The 21,545-nt window shown below is 49.2% G+C and overlaps 1 protein-coding gene across 3 annotated transcripts in view; it reads right to left on the reverse strand.

Moving 5' to 3' along the window:
• The window catches only part of LOC126542981 (arylsulfatase B-like), an 80,629-nt gene extending 59,787 nt beyond the window's left edge, over positions 1 to 20,842 (reverse strand). For 2 of the 3 annotated variants that reach the window (XM_050190117.3, XM_050190115.3), the window contains exons 1-3: positions 20,486 to 20,842; positions 10,379 to 10,492; positions 6,961 to 7,120 (exon numbers count right to left, since the gene is read on the reverse strand). In XM_050190117.3, coding sequence (XP_050046074.2) covers positions 6,961 to 7,120; positions 10,379 to 10,492; positions 20,486 to 20,746 — 535 coding nt within the window. In that variant the 5' untranslated portion in view covers positions 20,747 to 20,842. The remainder of the gene's footprint in view (positions 1 to 6,960; positions 7,121 to 10,378; positions 10,493 to 20,485) is intronic. The other variant, XM_055077536.2, reaches the window with a different exon arrangement.
• Positions 20,843 to 21,545: the final 703 nt, after the last annotated feature.

Below are 21,545 nucleotides of genomic sequence, written 5' to 3' on the forward strand. Positions count from 1 at the left end.
ATTCAGTATTTGCAGATCGTTCTTGATAATGATCTCGTTAATCTCGGCCCCACGATTGTCTTGGGGACGGCTACACCATCGTGGATGGTGGACATTAAAATCTCTGCATAACACAAACGATGCACCACACCGAGACACTAAGCTATCAAGTAGTGAGGTATCGGAAGAACGTGTAGGCCCGTTGTACATGCTTGCCACCGTCGTAGACACACCTCTGAGGCTCACAGTAACAGCTGCACACTCAAACTCATCGTCACAGATGCCGTCTGTGTCAAGAACCGCGCAATCCAAGTCAGCACGCACGTACACTGATGCTTTTGAAGCATTGCGCGTATGCGCCGCGTCCACACACTGGAAAGAGCCACAAGCTGGTTCCGCGCATCGAATGCTACTGTGGACACCCACGAAGCCTGGCAATCGATATTCATCTTTCCTTACGTTGGTTTCCTGAAGCGCTATAGCGTCTGGCGGAGTCTTCATAACGATGAGTCGAAGAACTAGATCAGCGTGCTGCGGCGGCATTGACCTGACATCAGGGGCGAGGCTGCTGACAACTGTTAAAATTGTTTCCGGTAAAACGTCAAGCGAAGGCCGTCGAGGACTGGAACGAGGGCCTCCAAAAGTTGCTCTGCTGCTGACGCTGCTGGTGCCTGACGAACGGCGATTAGAGATCTGATGACGTTGACAAGCATTTTCAGAAGATTGACAAGTTGCACATCGTCGTTGGCTGAGACCGGTTTAGGTACTGTGTTTGCAGTGCTTTCCAGTGTGGTTGAAGTCTCTGTAGATACTCGTTCCGACGATTTCGATGGCAGCGCTGGCCATGATGTGCCCGAGAGGCAGAAGGTCCGCCCGCCTACTTTCCGATGCGTTGTGTCTTTGTCAGTCTTTGAACACGCTGATTTTCCAGTCGCTGGGGCAGCACTACGGCGACGGGAGCTTTCATCTCCTGCTGCCTTCTTTTTGGCTTTTTCTTTTAGTGCCTTTAGTTAATTTTTCAATGAGGGACATCCTTTATTCGTTGCCAAATGTTCACCATTACAGTTAGGGCACCGATATGCCTGACTTTCACAGGAATCTACATGGTGATTCCCACCGCATTTGGCACAGACCAGACCTCTGGTGCAAAAGCCCTGAACATGACCAATCTTAAAACACTTGTGACATTGCAAAGGCCATGGTACGAAAGTTCGAACAGGATAGCGCACAAGTCCAGCCTTTATATGATTAGGCAGTGCCGTCGTCAGACACATAGACACATAGACACAAGAAGACACATAGACGACGGCAGTGCCGTCGTCAACGTATCTTTCTTTTGCGTGTGCTTTAATGTGTGACACAAAACATGTCTTTTAGCAAGCAGCAGCTCGGCTAACAAACTGTTCTGTTGATAAATAACTTATTGCTGAGGCCGTAATTAGTCCACGACTTTAAACTTCGTCTACGCATTACCCATAATTTTCGATTAATTTTCAACAAATATAAACACGATGTGCTCAGTTCAGGGAGGACACCGGTTAGACCTACTATGACCCTCGTATATCGCATAAAAATAGATGCAAAACGAAGGTTCAATTATTATTTGCAACGCTTCTGAATATGCCAGAAGCGTTAAGGTCTCGCGAGACGTTATCCTTAACGTGACTCCTTGACCACTGAATATTATAAACCTGGTGTGTATACCGTGCACGAGTGTCCCGCGGCGGCACACTCGGACGATATATATATATATATATATATATATAGCAGCGTAATATGGCCCGCTTCCGACCACGTGCTCAAATAAGTTTTGCAAAGGCTTTATTTGATTTAGACGCATTTCATCATCATCATCAGCAGCAGCAGCCTAGTTACGCCCACTGCAGGGCAAAGGCCTCTCCCATACTTCTCCAACTACCCCGGTCATGTACTAATTGTGGCCATGTTGTCCCTGCAAACGTCTTAATGTCATCCGCCCACCTAACTTTCTGCCGCCCCCTACTACGCTTCCCTTCCCTTGGAATCCAGTCCGTAACCCTTAATGACCATCGGTTATCTTCCCTCCTCATTACATGTCCGGCCCATGCCCATTTGTTTTCTTGGTTTCAACTAAGATGTCATTTGCCCGCGTTTGTTCCCTCACCCAATCTGCTCTTTTCTTATCCCTTAACGTTACACCTATCATTCTTCTTTCCATGGCTCGTTGCGTCATCCTCAATTTCAGCAGAACCCTTTTCGTAAGCCTCCAGGTTTCTGCCCCGTAGGTGAGTACTGGTAAGACACAGCTGTTATACACTTTCCTCTTGAGGGATAGTGGCAACCTGCTGTTCATGATTTGAGAATGCCTGCCAAACACACCCCAGCCCATTCTTATTCTTCTGGTTATTTCAGTCTCATGATCCGGATCCGTGGTCACTACCTGCCCTAAGTAGATGTATTCCCTTACCACTTCCAGTGCCTCGCTGCCTATCGTAAACTGCTGTTCTCTTCCGAGGCTGTTAAACATTACTTTAGTTTTCTGTAGATTAATTTTCAGACCCACCCTTCTGCTTTGCCTCTCCAGGTCAGTGAGCATGCATTGCAATTGGTCTCCTGAGTTACTAAGCAAGGCAATATCATCAGCGAATCGCAAGTTGCTAAGGTATTCTCCATCAACTTTTAGCCCCAATTCTTCCCACTCCAGGTCTCTGAATACCTCCTGTAAACATGCTGTGAATAGCATTGGAGATATCGTATCTCCCTGTCGGACGCCTTTCTTTATTGGGATTTTGTTGCTTTCTTTGTGGAGGATTACGGTGGCTGTGGAACCGCTATATATAGCTTCCAGTATCTTTACATATGGCTCATCTACACCCTGATTCCGTAGTGCCTTCATGACTGCTCAGGTTTCGACTGAATCAAATGCTTTTTCGTAATCAATGAAGGCTATATATAAGGGTTGGTTATATTCCGCACATTTCTCTATCACCTGATTGATAGTGTGAATATGGTCTATTGTTGAGTAGCCTTTACGGAATCCTGCCTGGTCCTTTGGTTGACAGAAGTCTAAGGTATTCCAGATTCTATTTGCGATTACCTTAGTAAATACTTTGTAGGCAACGGACAGTAAGCTGATCGGTCTATAATTTTTCAAGTCTTTGGCGTCCCCTTTCTTATGGATTAGGATTATGTTAGCGTTCTTCCAAGATTCCGGTACGTTCCAGGTCATGAGGCATTGTGTATATAGGGCAGCCAACCTTTCTAGGACAGTGTTCCCACCATCCTTCAACAAATCTGTTGTTACCTGATCCTCCCCAGCTGCCTTCCCCCTTTGCATAGCTCCCAAGGCGTTCTTTACCTCTTCCGGTGTTACTTGTGGGATTTCAAGTTCCTCTAGACCATTCTCTCTCACCTTATCGTCGTGGGTGTTACTGGTACTGTATAAATCTCTATAAAACTCTTCAGCCACTTGAACTATCTCATCCATATTAGTAACGATATTGCCGGCTTTGTCTCTTAACGCATACATCTGATTCTTGCCTATTCCTAGTTTCTTCTTTACTGCTTTTAGGCTTCCTCCGTTCCTGAGAGTCTGTTCAATTCTATCCATATTATAGTTCCTTATGTCCGCTGTCTTACGCTTGTTGATTAACTTCGAAAGTTCTGCCAGTTCTATTCTAGCTGTAGGGTTAGAGGCTTTCATACATTGGCGTTTCTTGATCAGATCTTTCGTCTCCTGCGATAGCTTACTGGTTTCCTGTTTAACGGCGTTACCACCGACTTCTATTGCGCACTCCTTAATGATGCCCATAAGATTGTCGTTCATTGCTTCAACACTATGGTTCTCTTCCTGGGTTAAAGCCGAATACCTGTTCTGTAGCTTGATTCGGAATTCCTCTAGTTTCCCTCTTACCGCTAACTCATTGATTGGTTTCTTATGTACCAGTTTCTTCCGTTCCCTCCTCAAGTCAAGGCTAATTCGAGTTCTTACCATCCTATGGTCACTGCAGCGCACCTTGCCGAGCACGTCTACATCTTGTATGATGCCAGGGTTCGCGCAGAGTATAAAGTCGATTTCATTTCTAGTCTCACCATTCGGGCTCCTCCACGTCCACTTTCGGCTAACCCGCTTGCGGAAAAAGGTATTCATTATCCGCATATTATTCTGCTCTGCAAACTCTACCAATAACTCTCCTCTGCTATTCCTAGAGCCTATGCCATATTCCCCCACTGTCTTGTCTCCGGCCTGCTTCTTGCCTACCCTGGCATTGAAATCGCCCATCGGTATACTGTATTTTGTTTTGACTTTACCCATCGCCGATTCCACGTCTTCATAGAAGCTTTCGACTTCCTGGTCATCATGAATAGATGTAGGGGCGTAGACCTGTACAACCTTCATTTTGTACCTCTTATTAAGTTTCAAAACAAGACATGCCACCCTCTCGTTTATGCTATAGAATTCCTGTATGTTACCAGCTATGTTCTTATTAATCAGGAATCCGACTCCTAGTTCTCGTCTCTCTGCTAAGCCCCGGTAGCACAGGACGTGCCCGCTTTTTAGCACTGTATATGCTTCTTTTGGCCTCCTAACTTCACTGAGCCCTATTATATCCCATTTACTTCCCTCTAATTCCTCCAATAGCACTGCTAGACTCGCCTCACTAGATAACGTTCTAGCGTTAAACGTTGCCGGGTTCATATTCCAATGGCGGCCTGTCCGGAGCCAGGGATTCTTAGCACCCTCTGCAGCGTCGCAGGTCTGACCGCCGCCGTGGTCAGTTGCTTCGCAGCTGCTGGGGACTGAGGGCCGGGGTTTGATTGTTGTGTTCATATAGGAGGTTGCGGCCAAGTACTGCACCAGGGTGGCCAATCCTGCTCTGGTGAGAGAGTGCGTTACCGGTTCTGGTCACCGGGATCAGGCCGCACTCCAGGCCTGTTTGTGCAAGTTTCTCAACACACGGTTGTTGTTTTTTTCTGGTATTTTCCGGTGGAAAATTGTGCGGCCCGGGATTTGAATCACGGTCCTCTTGCACGGGAGGCGGATACTCTACCGTCCCCGCAGGAGTTAAATTTAAAAATTAACTTGTGGGATTTTACGTGACAAAACCACTTTCTGATTATGAGGCACGCCGTAGTGGAGGACTCCGGAAATTTCGACCACCTGGGGTTCTTTAACGTGCACCGAAATCTAAGTACACGGGTGTTTTCGCATTTCGCCCCCATCGAAATGCGGCCGCCGTGGCCGGGATCCGATCCCGCGATCTCGTGCTCAGCAGTCTAACACCATAGCCACTGAGTAACCACGGCGGGTCCCGCAGGAGTTGTACGCATCATTTAATATACAGTGGTGCCCTATTTGATCAGTCAAGGTGGACCAATCTGAGCTCGGTTATACCGCACGGATGGCACTCGGCTAGAGAACCTGGTATTATATGACCTGCACATGTGAGGCCATACATAATTGAAGATATATATCTTTCTTTTTTTTATTTTAGGAGGGTTCCCGTACAGTGATAAAATAAAGGAAAAGACATTAAAAAGAAAGAAAAAAACAAAGAAAAAAGGGGGCGGGGAAAGGAACATAACAGGTGATTTGAACTCGTGACCCTTCGATGTTGCCCGGAAAGATAGCTCAGTCGGTTGGTTCGTAAGGCCCCAGGCTATTTTCAAGCGCCACAGCTCCTGTTCCGAGCCTCACACTTACGTGGAAAGGGACTTATAAGTAATTTATTGCAAAGGCCGCAACTAACCCAAATACTTTGAACTTTGTGTACACATAGCGCTTAACGTGCCCTTTATTTTCAGAAAATACAACCAAGGTGCCTTGTTTAATTCACCGAGCACACAGGGGGAACCTCGAACCTCGTATATAACATATAAAGAAAAGAGGGTTCATTAATTATTTGCAATGCTATTTATTAAGTCAAGAACGTGAAAGTTTCGTCATCTTACACTTTTCTTTAATTCTGGGCTGTTACGTGCCAAAGTAATGGTCTAATTACAAGGCACATCGCAGTGGGGGAGTCCAGGTTAATTTTGACTGCCTAGGGTTCTTTAACGTGCACCCAGTGCATGGTAGACGCGTGTTTTTTGCATTTCGCCCCCATAGAAATGGAGCCGCAGTCGGGATTTGATGCAGCTGCGACTTCGAGCGTACACAGCAGCGCAACGCCACAGTGACTAAGCCACCACGGCGGGTGTGTGAACACAAGCTCACCATATTTTTGCTGAATTTGAAGTCGGCGTCTTGTACAGTTGTTTTAGGACTCGAAAACATTGCGGATAACAGTATTATGACACTCTGGAACGCTTGCATAAGTAATTTTCTACAAAGGATATAATTAACCTACACCCTTTAAACATTTACCGTTCGTCACTTACAACATGCTTGATATTTCAACGAAATGTAAACGACGTACGTGCCTCGCATATTTCACCAAGGAAACCGAAAGAACCAAGCACCCGCTTCGTCCAATACAAAAATTGAAGAAAAAACGAGTATTCAGTAATTGTTTGCAAAGCACCTAATTAAGCCACCTATGTGAAACTTTCGGTACTCGTCACCCATTCAATAGCCGTCATATCTTTAAAATATATAACTGCCGTTTGGCTGGCTCTTTCAGGATAGAAAGAAACATTGTAAGCGTTTCATACAACGTCTCTAAACAGGCCGAAAAGGATAATTTCGAAAATTTCATTTAACTTCTAATTAAAGCACCCTCCTCAAACTTTCTACATATTCCCCATAACATCGCCGCATTTTCTCAAAATATAGACTTCATGGCTGATCTGGCATTAGGGTCGCTGTAAAATGATAATACACATGAAGTCTATAGCATTACGGTAATATTAAGTTATTACATCTCTGGGTTCGTCAGGGTCTGTTAGGTACGATGGAAAGAGAAACGTTCATTGAAGCCACTACTGTAGTCAATAAAAAAATAGGTGCGCACATACGGAGCTGCTGCTTACGAGCGACGCTAGCCGCGTGGGAGAGCGTACCGTATCGCGTCGAGTAGAGGCCGGTCATGAGTGCACCCCTCGACGCTGTGCAAGTCGGGTGCACGTAGTAGTTGTTGAGCACCACTCCATCAGCGGCCAGTGTGTCCAGGTTGGGTGTCGGGATCTGGGGACATCCATGGAAGCTGACGTCGGCCCAACCCTGCATTTGCACAATAATTAAACATCACGATTGCTGCTGCAGCAGCAGCAGCAACAGCAATTAGCAGTAATTAGTAGCAGCAGTAGTAGCAATCATCAGCAGCAACGGCAGTAGTAGTAGCAGTAGCAGTTGTTGTTGTGTTAGCAGTAATAATAATAGTAGTAGCAGTAGTAATAGTAGTTGTAGTAGTAGTGGCAGTAGAAGAAGTAGCAGCAGTAGCAGCAGAGGTACTAGTAGTAGTAGCAGTAATAGTGGTGTAGTAGTAGTAGTAGTAGTAAGAGTAGTAGTACTAGTAGTAGTAGTAGTAGTAGGAGCCCCACCACCAGCAGTACTAGTAGTAGAAGTACAGTAGTAGTGGTAGTAGTAGTAGTAGTATCAGCAGCAGCAGCAGCAGTAGAAGTAGTAGTAGTAGTAGTAGTAGTAGTAGTAGTAGTAGTAGTAGTAGTAGTAGTAGCAGTAGTAGTAGTAGTAGTAGTAGTAGTAGCAGCAGTATCAGCAGCAGCAGAACCGTAGTTAACAGTAGTAGCAGCAGCAGCAGCGGAAGTAGTATACTAGTAGAAGTATACTAGAAGTAGTAGTAGTAGAAGTCGCAGAAATATACTAGCAGCTTCAGTAGCGGCAGCAGCTTCAGTTTTTGTTTCATAAAAGGAGAGTAAACGAGAGCATAGAATAAGACACGGGAAAGTACGAATAAAAAAAAACAGCGGACTTGTCAGACATTGCATACCACAGCCCAGTTTTCAGCGAAACTGTTTCTTTCGAACAGGTGGATTAAGAATTTCAGTTGCCTGTAATTAAATCATACTCTTCAAATGTTCACAAGCTCATGGTTATTTAACTACACTTAATTTAACTGCAGCTGCTTAGAACAGACCTCAGGAAATTTGTCTCCCTATTCTGTAAAGTCACTGAAGCATGGCTCACACACGTGTCTTCGGTTGTCCTCGATAAAAAAATTGCCTTGACGATTTCACGTGCTAGTCGATCTGCATGTTTGAAGAGAATGTTTGTTTCGTCTAACCTTGGGGAGCAGCCACAATCTCGACAACACCGCGAGAAATTGAAAGTTGTCGTTTCCTTAAAATATTTCCTGCGTTGTCTATATATACATTTATTCATGCATTGACTCGTTTTCCCCATTCCAGTTTGCCGTGGGATTTTAGCTTCCAATGTGTCCAGTCCTCTTGCTCATGCCCGTGTTATGTTTCTTGCGCCATTCTTACGTTTGAAATCAACACAAATATCGTGGTTAAAAGCTATGTTTTATTAACTGCGTAGCGATGTCAACTTTATGAAGAAATGAGTTGTCATTGTGAAAGAAGTATTCACAGACGATTACGATACTCCCTAACGCAATATTTGAGGGCAGCTCTATACGCGCTTTCATTTCGCGTGTCAGTGTTTTGTATTATGATTGTCTAGGTACATAGTTTATATTGAAAAGATAACGCCGTGAGTAGCGTGGCTGGCGCGGACAATCTGTCCCGCGCGGCACATTTTACACGGAGCGAAGCGTGGCGCGACTGCCTTGTTGATGAGGGGGCGGGGGGGGGGGGGGGTGCGAGAGGCAGCGTGTGGGTGACGCATGGGCGCGATTCACATCAATGACTGCAGATAGGCCTCCGCTCATGCAGCGCTGTGCTTCCATGTATGGTATCGGTGGACCCGCTCGCCGCATGCCTTACCGTCATCGATGAAGAGACGACGGCTAGCTACTCTGGCACCGTCTCGTAGCGGTCGTCGCCGCAGAGGCCGTCTTGTGCGGCACTATGCTTTTCTTCTCACGCTTTCGCCATACCCTCCTCCTCCACTTTTCTTATCGCGGTCTCTTCGCTATCGCCGTCGTTCATCCCCCGCTGCGCTCCGCTTTCGCTCTTTCGTCCTTCGCTGTGCTCGTTCGTTAGGTTACGCCGAGAGACGCCGCCGACTTCGGAGGATGCCGACGTTCAACTCAGGAACGGGTGCCTACACTCTTAGGCAAAGTTACACCCTTTGGCTTGCCCCTTCTGCCACACAACAATAATCGTTATCTGCCTTGATGCGTTTCCTTTCTTTAGCGCTGCGAGCCCGGAACTTTCCAGTAACGAACGGCACGCGCGTTATCAGAAGGGGCACTCCAAAGGGTGTAAACCGTTCTATGCTGATAACGCGCGTGGCGTTCGTTACTGGAAAGTACCGGGCTCGCAGCGTTAAAGAAAGGAAACGCATCAAGGCAGATAACGATTATTGTTGTGTGGCAGAAGGGGCAAGCCAAAGGGTGTAACTTTGCCTAAGAGTGTAAGAGCTGCGCTCTAAAACAGTTGGAGCGACGATATCGCGAGACTGACACCCTCGCTTCCCCAGACGTACTTACCTTCTCCTGTTCGTTCATAGTTTCTTTAGAGTGCAGCTGTTAGGCGCCCGTTCCTGCGTCAAGCGTCGGCGTCCTTCGGTGTCGTCCCTCGGCGTAACCGAGCGGACGAGCACAGCAAAGGATGAAAGAGCGAACGCGGAGCGCAGCGGCGGATGAAAGACGGCGAGGGCGAAGAGAGCGCGAAAAGGAGGGTGCAGCGCAAGCTTGAGGTATAAAGCGGAGGAGGTGAGTATGGCGAAAGGGTGAAGAGGAAAGCGGAGTGCCGCACTAGACGTGCTCCACGGCTGCGACCAGGCATGCGGCGAGCACGTCCACTGATACCATATATGGGAACAAAGTTCTGCCGTGGGCTTCGGACCCACTGCGAACGCGCTACTTCGCCTGCGCCGCTCCGCTAGAGAATACGCTCCGCGCCAGCCACGCGTTCTCATGTTTACGCTTTCTTTCTGAGCACTGGGCAACCCAACAAGTGGAAATGCTTCGTCTGCCGCGAGCTGCCCGAGCAGAGGCTCAGCGCCGCCGAGGGGACCCTGTCCTTCAGAACCAAATTCTTTGCCACAATATACCGCGAATTCAAAACACCTAACCAGCTGCAGACAAAATTCGCGTTAGGGAGTATCGTAATCATTGGCGATTTTTTTTTCTCGCCAGGCTTCGCCTTCACCTTCCACAGGCCGTACAGCGTGTGTGTCCTTAAATTTCATTTTCATATAGTCAGCAGGCGACAGAAAGCTACAGAACGTGCACATTTCCACGTGTCATCGCTGTGCTAGTGTTGCTATTTCCTAAATTCGCCACCAGCGAGGTCAAACCACAGCGGGGCTCTTAGAAGAGCAGTAGTCATGCTCATGCTCTGGCTGACCATTGTGGAGGCGAACAAACTACCCATGCACTGTCTCACTCACCAGGTCATCGGCGAGTATGAAGATGATGTGCGGCTTTTTGACTTGCTCCTGGCGGTGCGTCACTAACACGTAGACTCCGTAGGCCATAAGGGCGCCGATGGCACCGCCGACCGTCTGAAAATCGAAGTTGGACGCATTACAGATGATGCTCTGTTCTGACAAAACATGTCAGTCTTTTGCGCATGGAGTTATGTACAATTCACACGCACAACATCGACATGTTAACATGCCCTTCCCGTTCTCGACCTGAACGATTTGTTGCGTAGTTTCCTAAACTTGAGGACACCTTTATGCTGAAACCTTTCTTCCAGCGACAAAGTGTAAAGCAAATAAATAAATAAATAAATAAATAAATAAATAAATAAATAAATAAATAAATGAATAAATAAATAATAATAATAATAATAATAATAATAATAATAATAATAATATTAATATAATGTTTATTGCCACCCAAAAATACAGAACAACACGAACAAGCCGCCCTAAGCCTCAGTTGGCTTGCAGTGCCATGTCTATCAACATGATACATATTTTGGTAATCAGTTCTTGGAGCTTTTAGGAGATGGATGTTTCTAGTGTTTCACGGGGAGGACGCGCAAGAGGGATAGAAAAGCAATAGCGCTCTTTTTCTTTTTTTAAGCCTGGTGTGCCTCGGCGGAGGGTGGCCTTGTACTCGCTTGCTTTGTGATTGTAGGTTCGGCACTGTTCTGGAGTTATTGCTTACCCAACAGGAAAGGAAAAGTAGCGCGACCGATTTGCTTGTTCAGCTGCGACGGACCGGACCAGGGTGAAAAGGCGCAGAAGAGCGCCACGGGACGTGACGAACGGCTCAAGGGAATCTATATGCAGCGAACAAACGGTTCGTCACCACGGAAGGAAATTCCGCTGCTGAGCTGCCGATCCCTCGCCCCGTGGCTGCTGGCCCCATTGCGTCGGTATCTTCCTCCTCCTCCTCCTCCTCCTCCTCCTCCTCTCCCGGTCTGGCTGGCGCGCCACAGTAATTACGTACGGGCCCCTCTGTGTGTGTGTGCTGGACAGGTGGGGGGCGAGTCAAGGGGAGGCCCTCCTTCCTCGTACCAAACGGGACTCACGGGCGTACCGCCAGCGGAGGCAAGCACGTGCAACATCCTTCAGGAGAGAGGGAGCAGTCGCCAATCACTGACCGGAGTCGTTACATCCCATGTGACGTTCGCGTGAGCAAAGTTCCGCCTTCGATTTTAACGGGCCTATTTAAGCGGCCCCACAATGTATTTTCTTTGTATTCTCTTCTTTCTTTCCTACTTCGTTACCATGGAATAAATAGTGCAATTTTCGCACTAGAAACGGTGTCGCCCCTGCTTTGTCACGATGGTCTCCCGGACGCCTGCGGCCTGCCAACAACGCGACGCTACCCAGAAGTAACGCCTGTCGACGTTAAAGTAATCGGCGTCGTAACAGTTGGTGACAGGGATGGGACACGCTACCTTGAGTCCCAACACTGCTCATCCGATTTCAGCAGCTCGAGGTTGTTGTCCAGCCATGCAGTACACTTCATGTGTGCACGATTTCCGCATGAAATACAGCGAAAGAATGGCTGTTTGCCGAAATGAGGCCGGGAGCACGAAACACAGATCTTATGCCGAATAATAATAATAATCAACAATTTATTTATTGTGCCCAGGAATAACACGAGGTCTACAGAGAAACAAAACCAAAAAAGATAGAAATGTAAAACAACTACATCCAAAAGTTATAGATGAACAAAATGAACTAGATAGACAGCTACGTAATAAGCAACAATACAGCAACACACCATTGAGGGACGTAGTACATACATCGAAAAAGATGGAAACTACGAGAAGACAGGAGAGGAATGCAAATAGAAAGAATGAAATGAAATTCTCGGGTTATACGAATCAAAACCACGATATGATTATGGGGCACGCCGTAGTGGAGGACTCCGGATTAATTTCTACCAGCTGGGGTTCTTCAACGTGCAACCAATGCACGGTACACAAGCGTTTTCGCAAGTCGGCCTGAACGAGATGCGGCCGCTGAGGCCGGGATTTGATCCCGTGCCCTTGGGCGGCAGTAAGAAAAAGGCTCATACGAAAGTGCGAAGCTCGGAATAGAAGGAAGACAGCACGTTTTGAATGATAGTGACATGGAGAAAATGACAGCTGCATTGAATTTGCGTTCTGTGGAAAGCTGAGTGTGTGCTGAAAGATGCAGGGACGTGAAAGGGTCTATATTCTCTGGTAGTCATTTGTCAGAACCCGCAGTAGGACACAAGCTAGTAGATCCGTGCATGTAATAATCGAATGAATGATTTTGTACAAAAGGTTGGTACGGCTACGTCTGCAGCTTAGTGACGGATGGTGGTGGTGATAAACTTTATTGAAAGGAGGAAGGGTAAAGGGGGACGTGGCTGAGGGTTTCGGCTCAAGTAAGGCCCTGGGCCTGCTTGGCCTTCTCCGCCCAGTCCACCAGTTCAAGCTGTCGGTCGACGTCCCCGGAACTGAGCCAGGCTGTCCAGTCAGTCTCGCTGCTGACGGGGGGATGAGAGAACGGGAGCGAGGTGCATTCCCACATTATGTGTGTGAGTGTTCCTGTTTCTGAACAGAGCCTACATTGGTCGCTTTCCTTGCCCCCTGTGATTTTGTTAATGTACTTTGGGTGTGGGTATGTGTTTGTCTGAAGTCGCCGAAACGCGACCGCTTGCGTTTTGTCGAGTTGCTTGGCCGGTGGTGCGAGCGCGCGACGCCTCAAGCCATGATAAGCTCATGATAAGTCTCGCAGGGTTCCTCGTGTCTCTCCACCTCATTCACGCCATGCATCCGCGGACGAGGCTCGGCGCGCGAGATATCGAGCTAAACTGTGAGCCGACGCGTTGCCGGGCACAGCCGTGTGAGCGGGGGTCCACACGAGGGTTTTCAAGCCGCTTAGGGGGCGTCGTGTGAGGACATGGTACGCCTGTTTGGAAATTCTACCGCGGACGAAATTGCCGATGACCTGCTTGCTGTCGCTGATGATGGTATTCGCTTCCGCATGCATGGCCATGGCAATCGCGGTTTCCTCCGCTTCCACCACTCGGCGAGCCGTGATTGTTGTGTGTTCTATCAATCCACCGTTGTGATCCGCTACCACCGCGGTCATGAGGTCACCGCGAGGGTGTCTGGCTGCGTCTGTGTAGACCACTCCATCTTGCGAGCCGAGCGTCGCCAAATGGCTTCACTACGGGCCTGCCAACGGCCCTGGTGGAACTCGGGGTCCATGTTGCGGGGTAGAGGTGGGGCATAAGTATGCCCCCTGACCTTTCGTGGAATCGTCATGTACTCTGTAACCTCGGGGATAGCCTCGAGACTGAGCTTCCGGAGGACTGTGCGGCCAGCCGGGGTTAGCGAGAGACGACGGACTTGGGCTGTGTGGTGAGCGTCTAAGAGCTCCTCGATCGTGTTGTGCATGCCTAAGGCCTCTAGCCTTGTGGTGGCCGCGTGGTCCGGAAGGCCCAGGTCTGCCTTTGTGCTTCGTCTAGTCATTGTGTTTAATTTGGCTAAGTCCGTGGCTGCGAGTTTGACATATGGTGTCGAGTACATGGTTCTGCTGGTTATGTATGCCTGCACAAGTCAAAGCAGATCGCCCTCGCCCATGCCGTGGTGCCGATTAGCCATCCGGCGAATGAGCTGTAGTGTGTAGTTGGTCGCCCTCTGGAGTTTCCTTAACAGGAGCCCGCAGCGCAGCGTGTTCTGAAAGTCTAGCCCCAATATTTTGATACTGGGGCGCTCCGGGATGGTAAGTTCTCCGACCTTAAGTTCAAGGAAGCGCCTTCTCCGCGGTAATCTCCTGGGACAGCTACATCTGCCGGGCTTGATCAGGAGGTATACAGACTTTTCCGGTGAGCACGTCAGGCCCCTCGACTCCGCATAAGCTTGTACGACGTCGATGCCGCGTTGCATGGTCTCTTGAAGAGTTTGTGGATCATCCGCCGCTGCCCATAACGTCACGTCGTCAGCGTAGAGGCTATGGTGAAGCCCGGGGATAGAGCACAGAGTTCCGGGAGCCCGCGTATCGCCGCGTTAAAGAGAAAAGGGGAGATGACTGATCCCTGCGGCGTGCCTCGGCTCCCCAGCTCTATAATGCCAGTTTCATGTTCGCCGACTTTGATCCGGCACTTCCGGTCGGTGAGAAAGTTTCGGACGTATTGGTGCGCTCGGTTTCCGACACCCAGTTGGGTCAGGCCCTCGAGTACCGCTGCATGGGCATCATTGTCGAAGGCCTTCTTCAGGTCGAGGCCCAGGAGGCACCGGAATCGGCGAGCGTCCGCCGGACTTTCGGGTTGCATCACCTGCCTTTTTAACTGAAGGAGTACATTTGGGAGGACAGGTGTGGCCCGAAACCAAACATAGAGCGGGGGAACTCGTCCCCATCTTCTACGTGTTCATTGAGACGGTCTAGGACCACGTGCTCCATCAGTTTGCCGACGCATGATGTGAGTGAAATCGGCCTGAGGTTGTCCGCATTGAGTGGTTTGCCTGGTTTTGGTATAAAGACGATCGTGGACGTCTTCCACTCTTCCGGGATTCCAGCATTCGTTCATGAACTCGGTGAGCTGCTCCATTGCGGCCTCGTCCAGGATGCGTAGGATCTTGTTGGTAACGTGGTCGGAACGCGGCGCCAAGTTCGTCCGCAGCTTGTAGACGGTGGCCGACACCTCAGCGAACGTAAAGTCTGCGTCTATGTGCGCGTTCGGCCGGCCCTGGTAGGCCGCAGGTAACAGTGTACTTGTCTCGCATCTCGGCCAGGAACGCCCCCGGGTCCTGAGCATGCCTTTTGATTAACTTGGCCATGTTTCTTCTGCCTTCGGCCCTGGTGGTGTCCGGGTCCAGGAGGTGGCGTATAGGAGGTGCCACGTCCGGGCTGCGCTGAGGCGTCCCCTCATGCGATCACATATCTGGTACCATTGCTGCCGGGTGATCTCGGTCGCGTGATCGGAGATCTCTGCGTCGAGTCGAGCGATTATTTCTTTTAGGGCTTGGTTATATTTCCCCTGCCGTTGCCAACGCCGGAGCATGCTCGATCTTGCCTGCCACATGTGAAGCAGCCTGCTGTCGACGTTGGAGGTTTCCGGGGCGTCTTCCGGGTCAAGATGTTCCGTATGCTCTTCCACGTCGCCCAGGAGTTGGCTCGTCCAGGATGAGATATTGGCTATGGATCCCTCACTGGCTCGCATTCTTCTGGACTCGCGGAATTTGTCCCAGTTTGTAACCAAGAAGCGATGCTTCCTGCGACGCTTGCTGCGTGCATAGATTTCCGTGTGAAGGACGCAGTGGTTGCTTCCCAGAGTTTCGCCGGTGTTCGTCCAGGCGTAGTCTTGCGAGTGGACGACGAACGTCAGGTCCGGGTTAGTGTCTACCTGACCTCGGCTACCGATTCTGGTGCGGGCGGTAGTATCGTTGATTAGCGTGAGGCCCAACTCTTGCGCGGCTTCTGCTAGATGTCTGCTCTTGTGGGTGTCGCCCAGGTATCACCACAGAGTATGACCGGCGTTAAAGTCCCCAACGATGAGCAGGGGGCAGTCGCGGCTGACTTTGAGGGCCGAGCGAAAAAGTGCATCGAAATTCGGGTATGCATGCGGAGCGACGTATACGTTGAGGACGAATAGGTTGGGTTCTGACGCGCACGTCAGGATGATCTCCACGTAAACGTGGGGGATGCCCGAGGGGGAGGAAGTTTCGATGTCGTGGATCACCGTCACTTGTTCTCGGCGAACGAGCGTAGTGACTTTCTTGGAGTTGTTACGGCAGTGGAAAGCCCGGTAAAAGGGGAGGCCGGCTTCCATGTTGACTTCTTGTAGCGCTATAATATCAGGTTTGTAGGATTCTTGCTGTGCCGTGTTATTAACATGCTGGTGAAGGTTTGCCTTCTTCTTTTTGAATCCGCGGCAGTTCCACTGCCAAACGTGATAGGTGCTATTGGTTGTTACAGCCATGTTGATTGTTGGGGAGTCTGTGGACGGCCAGGTCCAGGCGGGAAGGGCGGAGGACCGCCGCTGCGCTGACGGGTGCCGCCTGAGGGAAGACCGCGGGGTGAGGGAGAGTTTGCTCCGGCTGGACGGGCGCAAATTTTGGGATGTATTGTGCTATTTGTGCGACCTGTGCGGCTAGCGTGTTGTGGTTCTGTTCGAGTGCCGTCATGCGGTTCTCTAACTGCTGGAAGCGTTCAAAAATCGCAGGGAGGATGGCGTTCATAGCCGCCTTGACCGCGCGTTCAACGTGTTGCTCTACGCGTTTCATTAGGTCTGCGTCCTCAATTGGGGCTCTAGTGGGAGTCCTGTGAATGAGAATGGCTTTTCGTTTGTTCGGTGGACCCTGGGAGTCCATATCGGACTCTTCACTTTCTGTAGTTGTTGGTATGCTAATAAGCACCGATGTCGGTAAGGGAACTGATAGGGCGCTGGGTGCCGTGCTAGGGTGTCGGTCCCTGTCCATTGGTTGTGGGAAGCAACCCCTCTCGTAGGCGCGGATATTTTTATCCTGTTGTGCGATCTTTCTCTGCATGTTTTGGATGGTTTGCTGTAGACTCTTAGCTGTGTCAAGTGTAACTATTTCGGGATGCACCTCGCTCCCCCTCCCTGCCACTATGCTGGCCCAGTTTCTTTGGGACGTCACCTGTGATTGGGCGCCTTGTTGGTTTCGTTGCTGATGCTGCTGTTGTCCCCGGCCTCCACGGTTGGCTTGGCCCCCCGGCTGCTGCCTCGGGGCGCTCCGCGATCTCGACCGGCCGCAGCGGCTCCGGCTCCGACTCCTGGTTGACCGACGTCTTCCGGCCGTGGCGCCGCCGTCACCGGTCGACCCCCCTCACGCGAAGGAGACTGACGACGAGTGTCTCTCCCTAGACCGGCTGCGGTGGCCGTCGCCCCGTGGCGCCGGTGATTGAAGCTGCTCTTCCCGCTCTCGAGCCCGCCGCTCGCGGCGCTGGCGTCGGCGCTGGCGGATGATGAAAGGAGTCTCAAATTTCTTCCGGCACTCCCGGCTTCCCGTGATCCTTGATCCTAGCCAATGGAACTTCGCAAAAATCCTCAAGCGCCCCATCAAGGATGTCGTTGACGTATCTTTCGCCTGTAAGCGTGTTATCAAAAAACACGGGGCCAATGATAGTGCCACCATAAATTTTACACCACATATTAACCGACCACTGATACTGGTGATGTGTCTTCAAAACACAGTGAGGGTTTTCGTCGCTCCAATAGTGAGCGTTGTGGATGTTCACTTGGGCATTAAGTCAGAAGGTAGCGTCATCGGTCCACAGTACTTTGTTGACGAAGCCTGGGTCCTCTTCCGTCGATTATAATCCAGTTTACAAAGTCCTTTCGACATTAAAAGTCGGGGTGCTCCAACATCTGGTGCAGCTGCACGTAGTACGGATGAAGTTGCCTGTTCTTAACGATCTCCACACTGAAGACTTTGACACTCCAGCTTCATCACCAACGCTACGAAAACTTGCATGTGGGTCTGAAGAAAACTTTGACAGAATATCTTTCTGCACATCCTCGTCGAGGATTGAAGATTTATGTCGTTCCTTCGTAAAAGTCCCAGTATGTCTCAGCGTTTCATATGCACGCACAATCGTCATCGAGCTGGGACGTGTACCTGGATGCCCGCGTTGAAATAGCTCAACTGCGCGCCTTCTATGTCTACTTGACGCACATAGAGCCAAAGCCATATCGGTTGTTTCCTTATTGGAGTAAGCCATATCAGCTGCTTAACGTTGGTCACAGTCAAATAGCGTTGCTGTGGCGAACACACAGGGATACGGGCGCCTGAGGAGCCCTGAATATATTGCAGTTCGCTGGGATTGGTTCAGATGAGGTACATAAGGTATGATCTACATCGGTAAACTGGAACAGCCTGCGGACGCACTGTTTCAAGGACTGGTGCGCCGGTCATGGTGCACAAGTGTGAAGCAAGACGCGGCCACCCGATACTGCGGCCACGCAGCGATGCGCACGTGCAGGGTGCGCGATCAAAAAAGAACGTCTGGTAGAGTGTGAGAAGGAGAGCAGACGGGGCCAGTGCGAAAAGAGTCATCGTCTGAAGAAGAAATGCGTAATCTTCATTGAATATAGCCAATGTTCTTTTTTTACCATTAGGTAGTTTTGTCCCCGTGTGATTTATCCGCTGTTATTCGAGCCCTAAGGTTTAAAGTTGTAGCATCAACGTTCAATTCGAAAACTACCACAAGGTCATTTGTGTACAAGGGCAAAATTGTAGCAGCCGTCATCGCCTTCCATCGTTCCCACGCGCCTCGCCCTTTCCTTCTTTCGAGCAGAATCAAAAAGCTGCTTTCGTTTTTTCTTTCTGGTGGGCTTAGACGCTTTATCACTTCGGCAACGCTCGGCCAGTATATAGCTTGCATTTGCACCGTCATGTGATAAGAGCCGCATGCCTAGTTACCTACACCAGGCACAATGCCCTGCCGCGGGCCAGTCTCGCTGCAGCCGACCTTGTTCATCCATCGCACACTTGAGAGCAGCACAATAACAGTGTGCAAGCGCCCGTCACGTGATATATTTTTTTCATATTTCGCGGGCTTTCTTTGGAACGCGGGAAAAAAGGACCACGTGAGATATTTTGCGTTGAAAGCAATTTATTGAGAGGTTTCTCAAGGTGCGATACGACATTGCGTATCACACTTGGGGTCTGCAGCCAATACTTAAAAAGTTGATTAATTAAACCATAAATAATCAGTTAGTTAAGGAGAAAATAAAAAGAATAGCCTGAGTAACTCTAGGTCAGTGCCAACATTATGCATTCGGTTCGACTCGCGTCCGGAGTGCTTTTCATTTTTAAAACTTTGGCTCAAGTTATGTGGGACAACCCGTACAACCTCTAACGCTATATCTGCACACTAGGCTATCTGCGCACAAACTTTTAAGCCGTTCAGCATCTTTAAAGCTGTCGCTCTACAAAACACTTGTCCGCTCAAAATTTGATTATGACGCGGCCATCTGGGATCCCCCTCAAGCATCACTAACCCTCTCCCTCGAAGCCATTTAGAATCGCGCATCACGCTTTATTCTATCTAATCACTCTCGTCATGCTAGCGTAACACTCATGAAGCAAACCGTTAGCATACCAGATCTTTCAGTCTGTCGCGCATACAGTCGCCTCTGCCTTTTCCACAAGATTTACCACAACCCGGTATTAAAAGAGAAACGTTTAACACCTCCTTTTTACTTTTCATCCCGCAGCGATCACCTTCATAAAGTTTCCGTGCCATCCTGTCGTACGAAGGCGTACTATTACTCGTTTTTTTCGCGTACGTGCAATGACTGAATCCACCTTCCCGCATCGGTCGCCACTATTACAGACGCGTCGAGGTTCAAAGACTACTGTTCTCCATGCCATCTAACAAATCTTTTATTCATTGTTCTGCATTCTTTTTTTGTGTATGTGCCACTCCTTTCTGTAGCGCCTACGGACCTTGAAATTATGTAGAATTGTAGATTGTAAATAATTTGTAGATTATTTGATTTATGATTGGTTTCTTTGGTAGCTGCGTTTGCACATTTGCATATACTTTTATTCGTTTATCATCCGGCCTATCCCTAACATGGTTTAATGCCATTGTACAAGGGGCACAGCAACAACAACAACAACAAATATAATAATAATAATAATAATAATAATAATAATAATAATAATAATAATAATAATAATAATCAAATGTGTGCCAGAATGTGCCGTGCCTTTACGTCGCTTTATTGCTAACTTTTGTCACGACTAGACCGAGCTCATGTAAAAGCAGCCTTTCTGATTATTTATTTAAAATTGATCATCTGAAATTAATATGAATGACGCATTTGAATTTATGCCTTACTTAAAAAAAAACATTATTTTCAAAAATGGGCAATTTTCGAAATAAAAAATAGAATTGAAGATTTAAGCAAGCAATCTGTTCTTATGAGTGAGATGTCCAACTTGAGCTTTCTATTTAAAACATAAAAAATGATATGAAATGGAACCAGTGGATGCCGAACGAAACGATCTATCCGTTCCAAGCTATCGTGCAGGACTTCCCGAGGTAAATCATGGGGAACGGTCTAGGCTGACCGTCGATGCTTACCAAAAGGGTGCACGTTCTGAACCAGCGAGGCATGTGAATCCTGGGACGGGCGACCAAAGCGCCCCTTTGCGATCGAAGAGGCTGCCGCTCTACACGAGCCGTCCAGGTTGCATTTCGCCCTGCGTTTGAAGAGAGGAGATTTCTGTGATTGTGAGATGTGCACCGGAGCAAGGACGCCGTACGCTTGTCCGCAACGGTGAGGGAGAAAAAATTCGGCAGAATGCACCTCGCGATGACTGTCGACTGTAGTGCGCTTAGCATTGAATCAATACAGCGACGCAACGTATTGCCACCTTCGTAACGAGTTATGCATGAGGCGTGCACTGCAGCGGGATTCCTCTTTCGCGTTCCCCTAAGAACGCTCGTTGTGCCACCTAGCGGAGCCGCCGCGAAGCCTGCGCGTGGCCTCCGAAATGCATGGCGCGCCGGTGCGTGCGAGCGCCGAGAAACGCGTAGAACCCCAACCAGACGCACACGTCGGAACGCGTCCGCACGCGCGGCGCCGCGTCTGGGCACGCTCAACGTCAGGCACGGAGACTGCGTCGCGTGTTGGCGCGTGGCGGCGTCGACAACTATAGCTGTGTTCCAATACTCGTCGTGGACGGCAAAGTAGACGGCTAAGCGGACAGCGGCCAGCTTAAGTCTCGTTCCAATTCTCGCGGAGATGTCAACGTAGACAGCTTCGCGAAGACAGCATCCAAAAACCGGTGCAGACTACTTTCCTGTCCAAACAAGATGGCGGCTGAGCAGGACGCCTGGAAAGCTAGGCGACGGGAAGGTCGTCTGCGCACAAGAAAACGTAGACAGGCTTTCCTGCGCCCTTATTGTAAGTCACATCGTGTTTTTCATAGGTTCGCAGGCACAAAGACATGAAATAGAGAAATAATGCGTGCTTTTCTCAAGTTTTTCTTGCCGCCACGAGGTGCAGCACGTTGCAGCTCGGCCTCCTCCTCGTAGAATTTGTTAAGGCATCAAATGCATTAATAAATGACTGCACTGCCATTGCCAAAGATGCTGCAGACGAATTCTTGAACGCTACACACTGTCAAGACAAGTAAAA

Source organism: Dermacentor andersoni, chromosome 2, assembly GCF_023375885.2.
Source record: "Dermacentor andersoni chromosome 2, qqDerAnde1_hic_scaffold, whole genome shotgun sequence".
Classification (NCBI taxonomy): Eukaryota; Metazoa; Arthropoda; class Arachnida; order Ixodida; family Ixodidae; genus Dermacentor; species Dermacentor andersoni.